Consider the following 14,372-nt stretch of genomic DNA (forward strand, 5'->3'; position numbering starts at 1 on the left):
TCTAACCAGTAGTCCCCTATGATGGGTTTGGCTTGCTACCAATCTTTTTTTTTTTTTTTTTTACAAATTATGCTTCACTGAACAACTTTATAGATATATCATTTGGTACATCATTTAGTAGTACATTGGTATCATAATATATACCTTGATTTGCTTCTGATTTTTCAATCAGCACTGTTTTTAACATCTATTATGCATCAGATCCACTGTGTCTAACTACTACATAACACCATATTAACTTATCCTTTCCTCCTTAATGAACACTTAGCCTTTTGCTTCTATGAACACTGACAAAATAAATATCCTCATATATGTTCTTTTAAGAAACAGTGTGAGAATTTCTCTGAACTAAATACTTAGGATAGTGATTAATGGATTGTAAGTTATAGGTTTGTGTCTAGTTCATTTGACAAGGCACCATAACATTGCTTTCCAATATGTTCACTTCGGTCTGCAGTACATGAGGGGTTCCTATACTTGTTCTTTTTTACTAACACTTTGCATTGATGTCCAACTTTCATGTTTTGGGCAAGTTGATGGGAGAAAATACCTTGTCTCAATTCTCTGGTGCAGGTTTGGAGGTCCCCTGGTTTCTTGAGGGGTAAGATAGTCACATGCTCTCGCAGGCTAGTATTGTGATTTCTTTAGCAACTTGTTTTTCTCAAAAACTTAATAGCTCTTTAAGCTTCTTATTTTACTCAGGATCCATTACAAGTAACTACAGACAGAGAGTTTATTTGGTCAAAAACAAGCCTGAAAACTCTCCTCTTATTATGGTATCTGTGCTCAGCCTCTTTTTTTCTCCAACTTTTGGCAGTTACCTGAAGACTTCATGAACCAAAAAGCTTGAATCTGATCCTTCCCATTGGGATGGATCTCAGCGCCTCGCTGAGAACTTAAGAAGTTCTTGAAAAGGCCTTGAGGTCACAGCCTTACCTTCCAGCTACTTAGATGTAGAAGTAATTGGCTTTTTCAAATCTTGCAGATTTTTTTTTTATTCTCTCCTAATGATATGTGTAATGATTTTTAAAAGAGGAAAGAAGAGAAGGAGAGAGAGGGAGAAGGAAGAGAGATCAACTCATCCATGTGAGAAAGAAACATCGATTGAGGGGCACTGACAAGGAATTGAACCTACAAACTAGATATGTGCCCTGACTGGGAATCAAATTGCAACCTTTCGATATACAGAATAACGCTCCAACCAACTGAGCCACCAGCCAGGGCTCAAACCTTACAAATTTAATATGACTGGACTGTCAGTCGGTTGAGATTGCAGGCTGCATTCTAAATGCAGATGAAAGAAAAACCTTTCATCTCTGCACTCTGGTCAGCACCAATAAGAAGCCACTGATACACACCATCATTCATTTTCCAGACTTAGTAAGCACATGGTCTCCCAGACCACAGTTTTACCAAATATGTCAACAAGGTCGGACAAAAGCCAATAGCCTTCTGCTATGTTATACCTGTGCTCTTTTTGCTCACAGCCTGACGTCACCAGGTTTGGGGTATCCTGCTTCTAGGTATCAAAATCTGGATTAGACTGTCAAACTACAGCAGGAAGGTAGGGGCAAGTTGCAGGGATAAAAGATCAACCGAAGGACTCGTATGCAGGCATATAAGTACAACCAACAGATGCAAAATACTAGGGATGGGAGGACGAGGGCAAGTGCCAGAGGGGTAGGGGAGGCCAGGGGGAAGTCAGTGGGGGGAGGGGGGAAGGAGACACATGTACTACTATTTGTAATACCTTAAACAATAAAATTAAATTAAATTAAAAATAAAATAAAATACATGTTTTTAAAAAAAAGTCTGGACCAGCTGGTGTGGCTCAGTAGTTGAGTGTCAAGCCAGGAACCACAAGGCTACCAATTTGATTCCCATGCCCAGGTTTCAGGCTCAATCCCCTGTGTGGGGTGTGCAGGAGGTGGCCAATTAATGTTTCTCTCTCATCGATGTTTCTATCTCTCTATTCCTCTCCCATCCTCTCTCTCTAAAAAAAATAATTAAAAAATTAAATTAACTTAAAATATATGTATATATATAATCATACATGTTGTAAAGGCTATAACAAAGACTCAAACAGTGGCTTGTACAAGATAGAAGATTTTTTCCTTTTCACATAACAGCAAGAGCAGTCCAGGGTTGGTATGCCAGCTCTGCAATGTTGAGGATCCCTCTAGTCTTGTGGCTCTACCTTCCTCATCACACAGCCTCTCTCTCTGGAACTAAGGTAACGACCACAGCCCCCACCATCATGGCTTTCTCTCTATCAGCACAGGAGAACACAGACAGAAGACATGCTCATTACTTTTAAGGTCATAATGCAACAATGGTACACATTACTTCAACTCAGATTTTATTGCAATACTTAGACATATAGCTGTACTTGGCTGCATGGGAGTCTGGGAGATAGAATCGTTAGCTGACAGATACTTGCCCACCTAAAAACCTATTATTGTAGGAGAATGGGAGAGCGATAACTGGAGGTAGCTCGCAGTCCCTGCCTCTGTGCATTTTTCTACTGGGTTTTTATTTTTTGTTGTTGTTGGATTTTTTTAGTCTCTTCAAGTGGTTTTCAATTCTGATCTTAATTGATTTGCATAAATATCTATTATAGAAATTGGTCTCTAGTGATTTTAGATATCACAAATATGTAGGAGCTTGCCAAAAGTGGTTCAAATAATATATTTTAATGTTTTTTAATTACAACAGGTCCTCAAATAATGTCATTTTGTTCAGCATTGTTTCATTATAACAGTGATGAGATGCCATAGGAACTTAACTCTTGTATCTATCAATTAACCTATGGTAAAATTGGTTTCATTATATGTCATTTCACTTCAAGTTGCAGAACTCATTGACAATGATAAGCGATGACTTACTGTACTCTCCAAAAAACTATGGTCTCAAAAGATATCCTTAAGTAAAAAAAAAAAAAAAAAAAAAAAAAAATTCTTCATTTCTATTTAATCAAATCCACTAGCATTTATATATTTGAGTCAGTACATTAGCTACTTGCCCATATATAATAATAGCAATTTTCATTACCATATATACATATTACACATATGTATAATATACACTGAGTGGCCAGATTATTATGATCTCTGAATGTATAATAATCTGCCCACTCACTGTATATACATATATATTAGAGGCTGGTGCATGAATTTATACATGGGTGGGGTCTGGCCAGCCTGGCCAGGGAGAGGAGACATGGGTGGTTGGCTGGCCTGCCTGCTGGTCAAACTACTGGTCGAGGTGACAGTGTATCCTATATAATAAAAGGTTGATATGCAAATTGTCCCCTCGACCAGTCTGACCAGCAGGCAGGCTGGTCAACCGCCCATGTCCCCTCCCCCTGGCCAGGCTGGCTGGACCCCACCCATGCATGAATTCTCTAATATATATATTAGAGCCCCGTGCACAAAATTTGTGCATGGGGGGGGGGGGTGGTATCCCTCAGCCTGGCCTGCACCCTCTCACAATCTGGGACATGCCTAACTGCCAGTTTAGGCCCGATCCCACAATCCAGGACCACTGGCTCCAAACCGCTCATCTGACTGCCTGTCTGATCATCCCTAAACACTTGCTTGCCTGCCTGATCACCCCTAACTGCCTCTGCCTCGGCCCCTGCCACCATGACTTTGTCCAAAAGGACAACCAGAAAGTTGTTTAGCTGTCCGGTCTAATTAGCATATTACACTTTTATTATTATAGATACACTGAGTGGCCAGATTATTATGCATTCAGAGATCATCCCTACCCCTGTCATCTGGCTTCCTTCTCTCCAAGGGGCAGGAGCAGGGGCAGGAGGAACAAAGATAACTGAACCTGATTCTCTGCCACTTTGGTTCTTAATTCCCGAGGCTCCTCTTCCTCGTGGCACCAGGCTCTTTCCTCTTCCCAGGCAGCAGGAACTTTATGTCATGCTTTCATCTCTCCTACTATAAGGCATATTAAAAAAAGAAACAAAAAAAAAAAAACTTTACACTTGAATCTTCTAGATTTGGAACTTTAGCAATTCCACTCTGTGCTCCACTTTTCCAAGTTTGGATATATATAGATGACAGCTTGGTAATTTGAGAAAATTCTTTTCTGTCGCAACGCTGTCTGGGTTTTACAACTCAAGTGCATGTATGTTCAGAGTGTTATCTTGCTACTGACCTTAAGGACTATTTTAAAACTAAAAGGTAAACACGAACGCTTTTTTCCTAGGTCAGTGGTCGGCAAACCGTGGCTCACGAGCCACATGCGGCTCTTTGGCCCCTTGAGTGTGGCTCTTCCACAAAATACCACGGCCTGGGCGAGTCTATTTTGAAGAAGTGGCGTTAGAAGAAGTTTAAGTTTAAAAAATTTGGCTCTCAGAAGAAATTTCATTCGTTGTACTGTTGATATTCGGCTCTGTTGACTAATGAGTTTGCCGACCCCTGACCTAGGGAAATCTTATCCCTCCTTTCTGTGATGCAGTAAAGCCCAACATTGTCCTATGACAACAGCGAGGCCGTGAATAAGAAGGAGGGGAGGAATGGAGGACGGGAATGAGTTACACAGGTGTGAAAGGTAGTCTTGTGGACTCTGCTCTGTTACACTATTTTTCTACTTTGTATTTCTCCCTGACAGTAGGTAGAACGTCAGAATCCTGATTCCTGATTTTCAAGAGGCACGTGCATGGGACTTTGATATTCTTCTGAGTGCCCCTGGATAGTGGAAGACAAAGCTGAGGCGAGATCATTAGTGAGAGCCCAGCTCCTCTCTTGGACGGGAAGTGCCTGAGAGAACAGGCACCCGTAGGTCCCCTCAGCATACAGAACCTGCGATAAACCATTAATTAAGGTCACTTTGAAGCTTCTTTTCTTGTGCCTGCCTTGTGTTTCAGAGAGACCCATTCTCGGGAAATGCCTTTCTGCCCGGCGAGAGCTCCAGTGAGGATGACGAGCCTTTAGAAGAATTGTCGAAGGAGGAATTGTGCACGAAAATAAAAAGCCTGAAACAGAAATTGACAAACACCCGGAAAGAGAACAGCCGACTTCGACAGTCTTTGGTCATGCTTCAAGGTAAACGCTGAGGAAACTGACATCTTTAGAGGAAAGGGAAGGTACATTATGAGTGGAAAGTGTTGCACATCAGCTGTCAAGAATAAAAAAGAACATCAAGACCTTAGAGAAAAATAACAAAAGCCACATTTTAAGAAAATCTATGATTGCATAATTTGATATGGGAGCACCCTTATTGAAGCTGCTAGTTTATTATTTAGAAAGTTTTAAATTATTCCTACAAAATGCTTAATATTGTGTTCATTTAACAATGTTCAATGGACACTTATTGAGTACTTAATATATATGCCACTCACTGGTAGGCCGGGAGAGAAAAGATTAGTAAAACAAAACAAATATGTTAAGGTGTTCATGATATACTTGTCTCAGTCACCTTTGCTAAGGAAAACACTAGAAAATGGGGTCTGTTCTAACCCACTATAGAACAACTAGAATTAAAGAGTTCATGTATTAAATGTTAGTCTTGGTGTTGGGAGGAGTGGTTTGAGAAAATAATCACATTCATGGAAGACTTATAAAGGAGAAAGATCAGCATAAGCTCATTAAAAACCAGTTGGCATAATGCCTTTTGGTAGTATCTTCTGTTGTGTTTATGTGTTTATTTTTCAAAAAGTGTGCCTTCCATTTGTAGTTAAGCACCACGCACTACTTTATACAGCTGAGTATATGGCAGTTACTTCCTACATTGGGCAGCATTCTGTTGTAAACAGTAAACACACAGAACATTTTGAAATAAAGCCCTCTGGCTGCCGTGTGCAGAATGAGTACAAGTGACAGAAGAAAGAAAATGAGGATGAACTTGAAAGGTACTGCAGTCATCCAGACTAACATGATGGCAGCCTAGCCTAGGGTGACAGTTCTACAATATTTTTCGAGTCAGAAATAGTGAGACAGATGGAATATGGTGGTGAGCGAGGTTGACAGAGTAATGGCGTATTTGCTTTCCTCGGAGTATTTATTAAACTGAAGGCTTTATAGTTTTAAGTAGAAACAGCCACATGTGAATGGAAATATAATTTTTATAATAAGCCATTATCTCTTTATTTTTTTCAACTTGAAATGTTGTATTTTTATAACAGATGGTTTTCTCTGGTGAGGTTTTTGTGATTTAAAACAAACAAACAAAAACAAAAACAGGTAACTCTTATGTTTATATAATCTGTTCCAGAACTTAGAGTAAGATGAAAAGCTTTATAAAATTAAAAAGCCTGAAACAAAAACTGACAAACACCTGGAAAACTAGTATGCATTGCTGGCTATAAGTATTGATTTTGGAGTTAAAGACCTGGTTTTAAATATCAACTCTGCTTATTAGCTATAAAACTTTGACCATGTCACTTTACATACCCTCAGCACCAGTTTCAATTTTCTCAATGGGGGTAATTTATCATTTTCCTGTTGTTATGAGGATTAAATGAGATAAAGGGAAGAAATCACCAGTGGTACATACTAGGTGCTCAATAATGGTAGTTATTATTATTGTCTTGCTTTTATTGACACAAGGACTTGACCTAAAAGCACCACCCAAAAAATTATAGTCCAATTTTTGTTATAAATATAGGCGAGAAAATTTAAATTAAAGAGTAGCAAATCAGTTTCAACAGTCTGTGAACAGAATCACTTGCTATGACCAGTTTCTTCTCTCTCTCACACGCCCGGTTGCCATTTCATTTTCTCCTCACCTGCCAACTCCCCACATCTCCTCCCTTATTCTCAGTCTCACTTGATGACTTCATTTCCTACTTCATTGAGAAATTGCAGGATATGAAGACTGTCATCTCTCTACACCTGGACTTGTGTGCTCCACTTTTTCTCCTGTCACTCATGAATGACTTATTCTGTTGTCTAGCCACAGGCAGTATCTCCATCTGTGCATCAAATCCCATCCTCTTTCACCTAATCAAGGATATAGCTACAGAAATTCTCCCTCTCCTATGTGATCAAGTTTTTCTCTAATGAATCATTCTGATTGGTATTAGGCACATTTTTATTTCTCCCAATAAAAGTAAAATAGAAAATATTTGGTGAAATCAAGAATTAGTTCAGAAAGTAGAATTTCCAAAGACAAGAGGTCCTAAAAGAGAGAAAAAGAAAAGAGGGAGAAGTTATTTTTAAAATCAATATTATAAATTTCTAGAACTGAAGGACATACCTTTATCAATCAAAGATACCACAAAAGGAAAAAAGGCTTGTCCAAGGCATATCATTGTAAAATGACAGAACACCAGAAATAAAGAAAAGATTATAAAGTTTTCTGAAAGAACAAGCATGTAACATACTACCAATTGGGAACAAGAAAGCCATTGGACTCACCAGCAACACTGGAAGCCCTAAGATAATTAAGCAATGCCTTCAAAATTCTGGAGAAAACTTATTTAAATCTAAACTTTTATACCCAGTGACATTATCAACCAAGTGTGAAAGTGAAATAATATTTTAAACTTATAACCTGTCAATAATGTACTTCCCATGCTTTCTTTTAGAAAAGCTAATGGAGGATGTGGTCCTACAAAATGGGTGTGAAATAAGCCAATCTGAGAACGACAAATATCACATGATCTCACTTATTTTTGGAATCTAATGAGCAAAATGAATTGATCAAAAAAATAAGTCCTGAAGCATGGAGGCATGGAAGAGACTAGGGTAGAGGGGAAGAGAAGAGATAAACTGAAAAACACATATACTTACATGATAGCCCGTGAACATGGACAATAGGGTAATGGAGACCTGAGGGGTTGGGGAGAGGCTGGGAAAAAGAGGGTGGGAGGATGTGTGGAATGGGAGATATCTGTAATATGATCAACAATAAAAATGGGATGGGAGTGAATAGAGAAAGACATGGTGACCAGAAAACAGCTGTTCTAATTCATGAGAATGACCAGAGAAGCTACAGAATGAAGGGAAGTTCGGGGTGACAAGTAGCCAGCAGGAGCCAGTCCAGATTGTGGGGAGGTTTGGAAGGTTCCTGGAGAGAGATCTCCAAGAAAAAATTGAAATTGATAGGTGACATAATGTATCAAAACATACTGAAAGGAGATTTTACACCTCTGGTAGGGGGTTTAGAGATACATGAGAGAGGCAGTTAAAAAAAAAAAAAAAAAAAAAAGCAAAATTTTAAAAACTGAGATTATCGTTAACTCTGGGGAGGGGGTGGGAATCATGTTTTAAAGGAAAGGAATTGTCGCCGGGACCGGTTTGGCTCAGTGAATAGAGCGTCGGCCTGCGGACTGAAAGGTCCCGGGTTCGATTCTGGTCAAGGGCATGTGACTTGGTTGCGGGCACATCCCCAGTGGGGGGATGTGCAAGAGGCAGCTGGTCGATGTTTCTCTCTCATTGACGTTTCTAACTCTCTGTCCCTCTCAATTCCTCTCTGTGTAAAATCAATAAAATATATTTAAAAAAATAAATAAATAAAAATAAAGGAAAGGAATTATGAATAGTATTTGTCACTAAAATAATGTAAGCACAATAATTATTAAACTAGCAATTGTGCAACCACTATACTGGGATGATGGAAAAGGTGAAGATTGTACATATGTTTTCATGTGAGTACTGTGTGTGTGTGTGCTATATTACATAGCTGAATGTCAATAAATAATTATATTAATCTGAAAAAATCAATAAATAGCTGTATATGTATATTGTTAAGACTATGAAGATAGCTATCAGAAAAAAAGTAACAGTTGAATAGGGGAGCTAGTGGCCTCTAGGAATGGTAATCAGGGTATTTACGATAGGGCAGAGGACTACTGTTTTTTTCATTATAAGCCTTATTTTATTTAGAAAATAATAAATGCCTAGTACATAATAGGTGCCCCAAATCCAGTAGCTATCATTTTTTTTTAAAATCAGTAATTTCCTTCCTGTTGCTGCTTCTATGCCCTTCCTTGTTTTGTTGTCTTAAGTATATTTTTCTGTGGTTAATAAATTATTGCTTTATTTTCTAAATAATAATAATAATAGACCTCAAAAATCATATTTTTAAGAAGATATAATAATTTAGGAAACATATTCAACTTCCAGACTTAATTGGAAAAAAACGGAAACACGCTACAATGTTGTGTATATAGTATGGTCCTAATTGTGTAAAAGAAAATAAATGAACACCTGTCATAATGGCCAACATCAACAAATCAACAAACGACAAGTGTTGGCGAGGTTGTGGAGAAAAAGGAACCCTCGTGCACTGCTGGTGGGAATGCAGACTGGTGCAACCACTGTGGAGAACAGTGAGGAATTTCCTCAAAAAACTGAAAATGGAACTCCCATTTGATCCAGTAATCCCACTCCTAGGAATATATCCCAAGAAACTAGAAACACCAATCAGAAAGGATATATGCACCCCTGTGTTCATAGCAGCACAATCTACAATAGCTAGAATTTGGAAACAGCCTAGGTGCCCATCAGCAAATGAATGGATCCAAAAACTATGGTACATCTACACAATGGAATACTATGCTGCCATAAAAAGAAGGAATTCTCATCATTTGCAGCAACCTGGGTGGAATTGGAGAACATCATGCTGAGTCAATGAAAGAGAAACACCACATGACCTCACTCATTTATGGATAATAAAGAACATTATAAACTGATGAACCAAAAGATAGATATAGAGACAGTAAAACAACAAGCAGACTGTCAAATTACAGCGGGGAGGGCAGGGAGATCTGGGGGAGATAAGAGATCAACCGAAGGACTTGTATACATGCATATAAGTACAACCAATGGACACAAAACTCTGGGGAGGGAGGGTATGTATGGGGGGGGATGGTAAGATATGTAGACAGATAATAATTTAATAGAAAAAGAAAAACAAAAATAAATGAATATATAGAGAGATACACAGAAATGACAAAGATATATTTCAATGAGCAGGTACAAATTTCATTATTAGAAAACACAATAAATATTCTTGAAACCTCACTTTATGGCAAATTCCCTTTTTCTCTTTACATTCTATCTTTGGCCTTCTTGCAGTTCCTCAAGTCAAAATGTGTGGTTCCTATGCCTCTGATGACCTTCTCATTCCCTCTAACTACTTAATTCCTGCTCAGCCTTCAGCTCTCAGATCAATCATGACCTCCCCATCGAAGCTTTCCTTTCCCAGGTTGGGTCAACCACATTAAGCTTCCCCTTCGTGGCACTCAGTCTAAAAATAAAAGGCCAAAGGGAGAGGCAACAGCATTCTTTTTAGATCCAAAAAAAAGTAGCTTATTCAGGAAGAATCCAGGCAGAACCCCAAATAGTATTTGAATTAGGAGTTGAAGGCAAGTGGTATTTATGGGAAAGAGAAGAAGAAGAATTTATCAGTAGAAGGAAGGAGTTTCCATAGATAGAGATAAGCTACCATAGTGATGCTAATTCGAAGGATATTTTTCATTTTTCATTCTAGTAGTCATAATATCTGCTCTCTTAAATTTTCAAACAGTTGTTTGAGATATTGCTGCTTTGGGTCCAGTCCAAAGGGTATTTTGACCAGTTTTAACATTCCAGAAGTTTGAGGAGTGAGATGTGCAAAGACAATTCCTAAGTTGGAGTATTCCAACTCCATCTTAGAGTGGCTCAATTTATATTACTTTTTTACACACTTAACGACTGTCATTTTTTTCATTTCTTGGCATGTACCTTGACTTAGCCAAACTGCAAGTTGAAGGGCATGGTCCTCTAGACTGCCAAGTCTGCCTAAGACTTTTGATACCAACTGCAAACTCGGGGGTTTTCCAAAAACACCCTCAGATTCAATAGTTTGCTAGAGAAACTCACAACTCGCTGACCCCTGTTACATTAATGACTTCATTTACTACAGTGAAAAAATACAAATTAGAACCAGCCACAGTTAGAAAAGACACACAGGGCAGAGTCCGGGCAGTTTCCAGATGTGAAGCTTCTGTTGTCCTCAGGATGCATTGCCTTCCTGGCATTGATGTGTTATAATTTGCATGAAGCATTGTCCATCTAGAAAGCTCACCTGAGCTTTAGTGTCCAAAGTTTTTATTAAGGGTTTGTTACATAGGCATGACTGAGTGGTTGATTGATCACCTATGTGATTGAACGTTCTGGCTTTCTGGCTATGGCTAGCTTCTACCCTAAGACTATTGAGTATGGTCATTCCTACCCTAAGAAACCCTTTTATCATAAACTATAAAGTATGGTCTGAGGGGCTCACCATGAATAACAAAGACATTTCTATAGAGAAATTTCTATAGAGAAGCATTTAGAGGTTACCTTCCAGGAACCAATGGGGAAGGATGGGAATAGGGAAGGGAGGAGCTGCAGAATAGACCTTCTGTTGAGCAGGCCAAATTCTTACTACACAGAAGAGTCATGAAAATAATGTCCTCCACCCTCTCTCAGTTGCAAAAAACTAGAATCACATCTGGTTGTGCTTTCAGTTTCATCCCTAGCACCTAACGTAGTGGTTGGGAAATGTTGAGCGTTTGCTTCATCAGTTGACTCTTGAACAATGCAGGCATTAGAGGTGCTGACCCCATTCATGCAATTGAAAATTCATGTATAACTTTGACTCTCCAAAAACTTAACTCCTCCCCCTTTTAAAAAAAATTAATTTATTGTGGTGACATTGGTTAATATGATCATATAGGTTTCAGGTGTGGGTTTCTATGTTACAAGATCTGTATATTACACTGCGTGCCCACCACCCAAAGTCAAATCTTCTCCTGCCAACATGTATTAGGACCCCTTCACTTCCCACCCCCTTCCCTCCGGCAACCACCACACTGCTATTTGTGGTCACCAGTTTAAATTTTATATCCCACATATGAGTGAAATCAATGGGTCTTAGCTTTTTCTGACTGACTTATTTTTCTTAGCTTAATATTCTCAAGGTCCATCCATGTTGTTGCAAAAACTTAACTTCTAATAGCCTACTGTTGACTAGAAGCCTTACTGATAACATAAACAGTTGATTAACACATATTTTGTGTATGTGCTATATGCATTCATGAATACCTAATTTTCTCTTCATTTTTTTAGGCTATGGAGTTCATCTGTGAGTTTTTTTCAAGTTGTTACAAATCTCTAAAAATTTTCATATATATATATATGTGTGTGTGTGTGTGTGTGTGTGTGTGTATATATATATATATATATATATATATATATATATATGAGAGAGAGAGAGAGAGAGAGAGAGAGAGAGAGAGAGAAGGAGGAATACTTAGTCTTGTGTTTCATGACCAGAGATTGAGGCCACAACTTTGGCATATCTGGACCACACTTTAACCAACTAAGCTGCCTGGCCAGGACTTCCAATATATTTACTGGGGGGGAAGGGGGAGATCGCATATGAATGGAGCTGTGCAGTTCAAACTCATATTCAAGGATGAACTCTAGCTTATAGCATGAAATTGGAGGAGTCTGAATTTGAATCTTGGTTCTTCTTCTCACTACTTGGGTTGACCCTGGATGGGTTATGTAACTTCTCATTGCCTACTTGTCCTCATCCGTAAATTAGGGATAATGATGATACCTGTTTCATGGAGTTGCAATAAAGATTAAATGAATGAACATGAGCAAATTTCCCAGCATAAGGCCTGTCACAGAGTAAAAGCTAGATCAGTGTTTAATATTATTAAATGCTCAATGAGTAATTTCTGATTGAAAAGTGTCTGGCAAAGGAGAGGTGATTAGTAAGTATTAATTGAAAGTATATAAAATAATATTTTCTTCTTTAGTAAATTTTCCTATTAATATAGTACCAGATGTATTAATTTGGACATGTCATCAATATGCCTGATTTTCAGTTCTCAAATCTTATGTTGTTCTAAAGATTATAGCTCAGTAATATGTTTAAGAAATGTACAAAAAAAACTTTTCCCTCTATTGATCCTTAACTATAAAGTGAGGAGTTGAATTAGATAGGGCTCAAGGTGGCTTCCAACTCCAACAAAATGTTATTTGTCCTTAGGAAACAAATTAAATATAACAACAGAGAAGACCATTTAACATGGAGACATGAAACGTTTGAATGTGTAAGTTTCTACTGAAAAAAGAACAAAGGACATTCAGTTAATTACCAGAATTCATCTTTGATGATTTGAATTGTGACAATGAATTTTTATTAGTTTGATGGAATTTGACTCCATGGCAAACCACACACAGAGGTCATGGAAAATTTATTTTAATCTGTGAGAAATTGTTTATCTTATCTTGTCACTTAAGCTGGTTTAATGTGAGTATCTGGAAGGCGATTGATAATAAAATCAGTCATGTCTCCAAACACATTAAATACTTTCAAATAATGCTATTAGTAATTAGAAAAAAAGAATCAACGTGTAAAAACATTCATTTTAGTTCCAATGTGATGTATAAACATTTAAATACTGTCACCAAATATTTATAAATTAATTTTTTATTACTGAGCAATTATTAAATTATTTAATAATAAATATGTCCCAACCACTTTTCTTTTCTTTTTTTTTTTTAAACATATTTTTTATTGATTTTTTACAGAGAGGAAGGGAGAGAGATAGAGAGCTAGAAACGTCAATGAGAGAGAAACATCGACCAGCTGCCTCTTGCACACCCCCTACCAGGGATGTGCCCGCAACCAATGTACATGCCCTTGACTGGAATCAAACCGAGGACCTTTCAGTCCACAGACCGACTCTCTACCACTGAGCCAAACCAGTTTCTGCCCAACCACTTTTCTTACCATGTTTGTTTTCCAAAGGTAGCAAATGTTAACAAGTTGTTCTACATACAATAAGAAATGTATATATGTCCTGTTTCTAAAAAACAATTTTTAAGTGTTAACTTTTTCTTGCCATTTTAGTGTTACCACAAGCAGTGACCCAGTTTGAAGAGTTGGTTGGTATGGCGGAGGCCGTGCTTAAGGGCCGAGGAACCATGTTTACATCTTCATCCACCCTCTGGAGGGCAACGAACAACTCCTCACCAGATTCATTTGCCTCCATGTGCAGTAATTCTAGTTCAAATTCTAATTCCAGTTCACCAGTTTCCTTGAGAGCTGAAGAAGAGCATCACACTGATGAGAAGCAGGTCAGTTGGAATACCCACCCTATCTTTCTCTGGGACACAATTAAATACAAAAATTAAAATAAGAGCGCCTCTAGGAATATATCCTAAGGATCCCCCCAAAAAAAAAACAATCAGAAAGAATATATGCACCCCCATGTTCACAGCAGTGCTGTTTACAATAGTTAAGATCTGGAAACAGCCCAAGTGCCCACCCATAAATGAGTGGATAAAAAAAGCTCTGGTACATCTACACAATGGAACACCATGCAGCTGTCTAAAAGAAATATTTCGTACTTGTTGAGACAGCATGAA

At 38.1% G+C, this 14,372-nt stretch overlaps 1 protein-coding gene across 3 annotated transcripts in view; it reads left to right on the forward strand.

Moving 5' to 3' along the window:
- The window catches only part of BEND6 (BEN domain containing 6), a 52,012-nt gene that overhangs the window by 26,343 nt on the left and 11,297 nt on the right, over positions 1-14,372 (forward strand). For all 3 annotated transcript variants that reach the window (XM_084889137.1, XM_084889135.1, XM_084889136.1), the window contains 2 exons: positions 4,883-5,060; positions 13,855-14,081. In XM_084889137.1, coding sequence (XP_084745263.1) covers positions 4,883-5,060; positions 13,855-14,081 — 405 coding nt within the window. The remainder of the gene's footprint in view (positions 1-4,882; positions 5,061-13,854; positions 14,082-14,372) is intronic.

Source organism: Pipistrellus hanaki, assembly GCF_964339955.1.
Source record: "Pipistrellus hanaki genome assembly, chromosome: 7".
In the NCBI taxonomy this organism is placed as follows: Eukaryota; Metazoa; Chordata; class Mammalia; order Chiroptera; family Vespertilionidae; genus Pipistrellus; species Pipistrellus hanaki.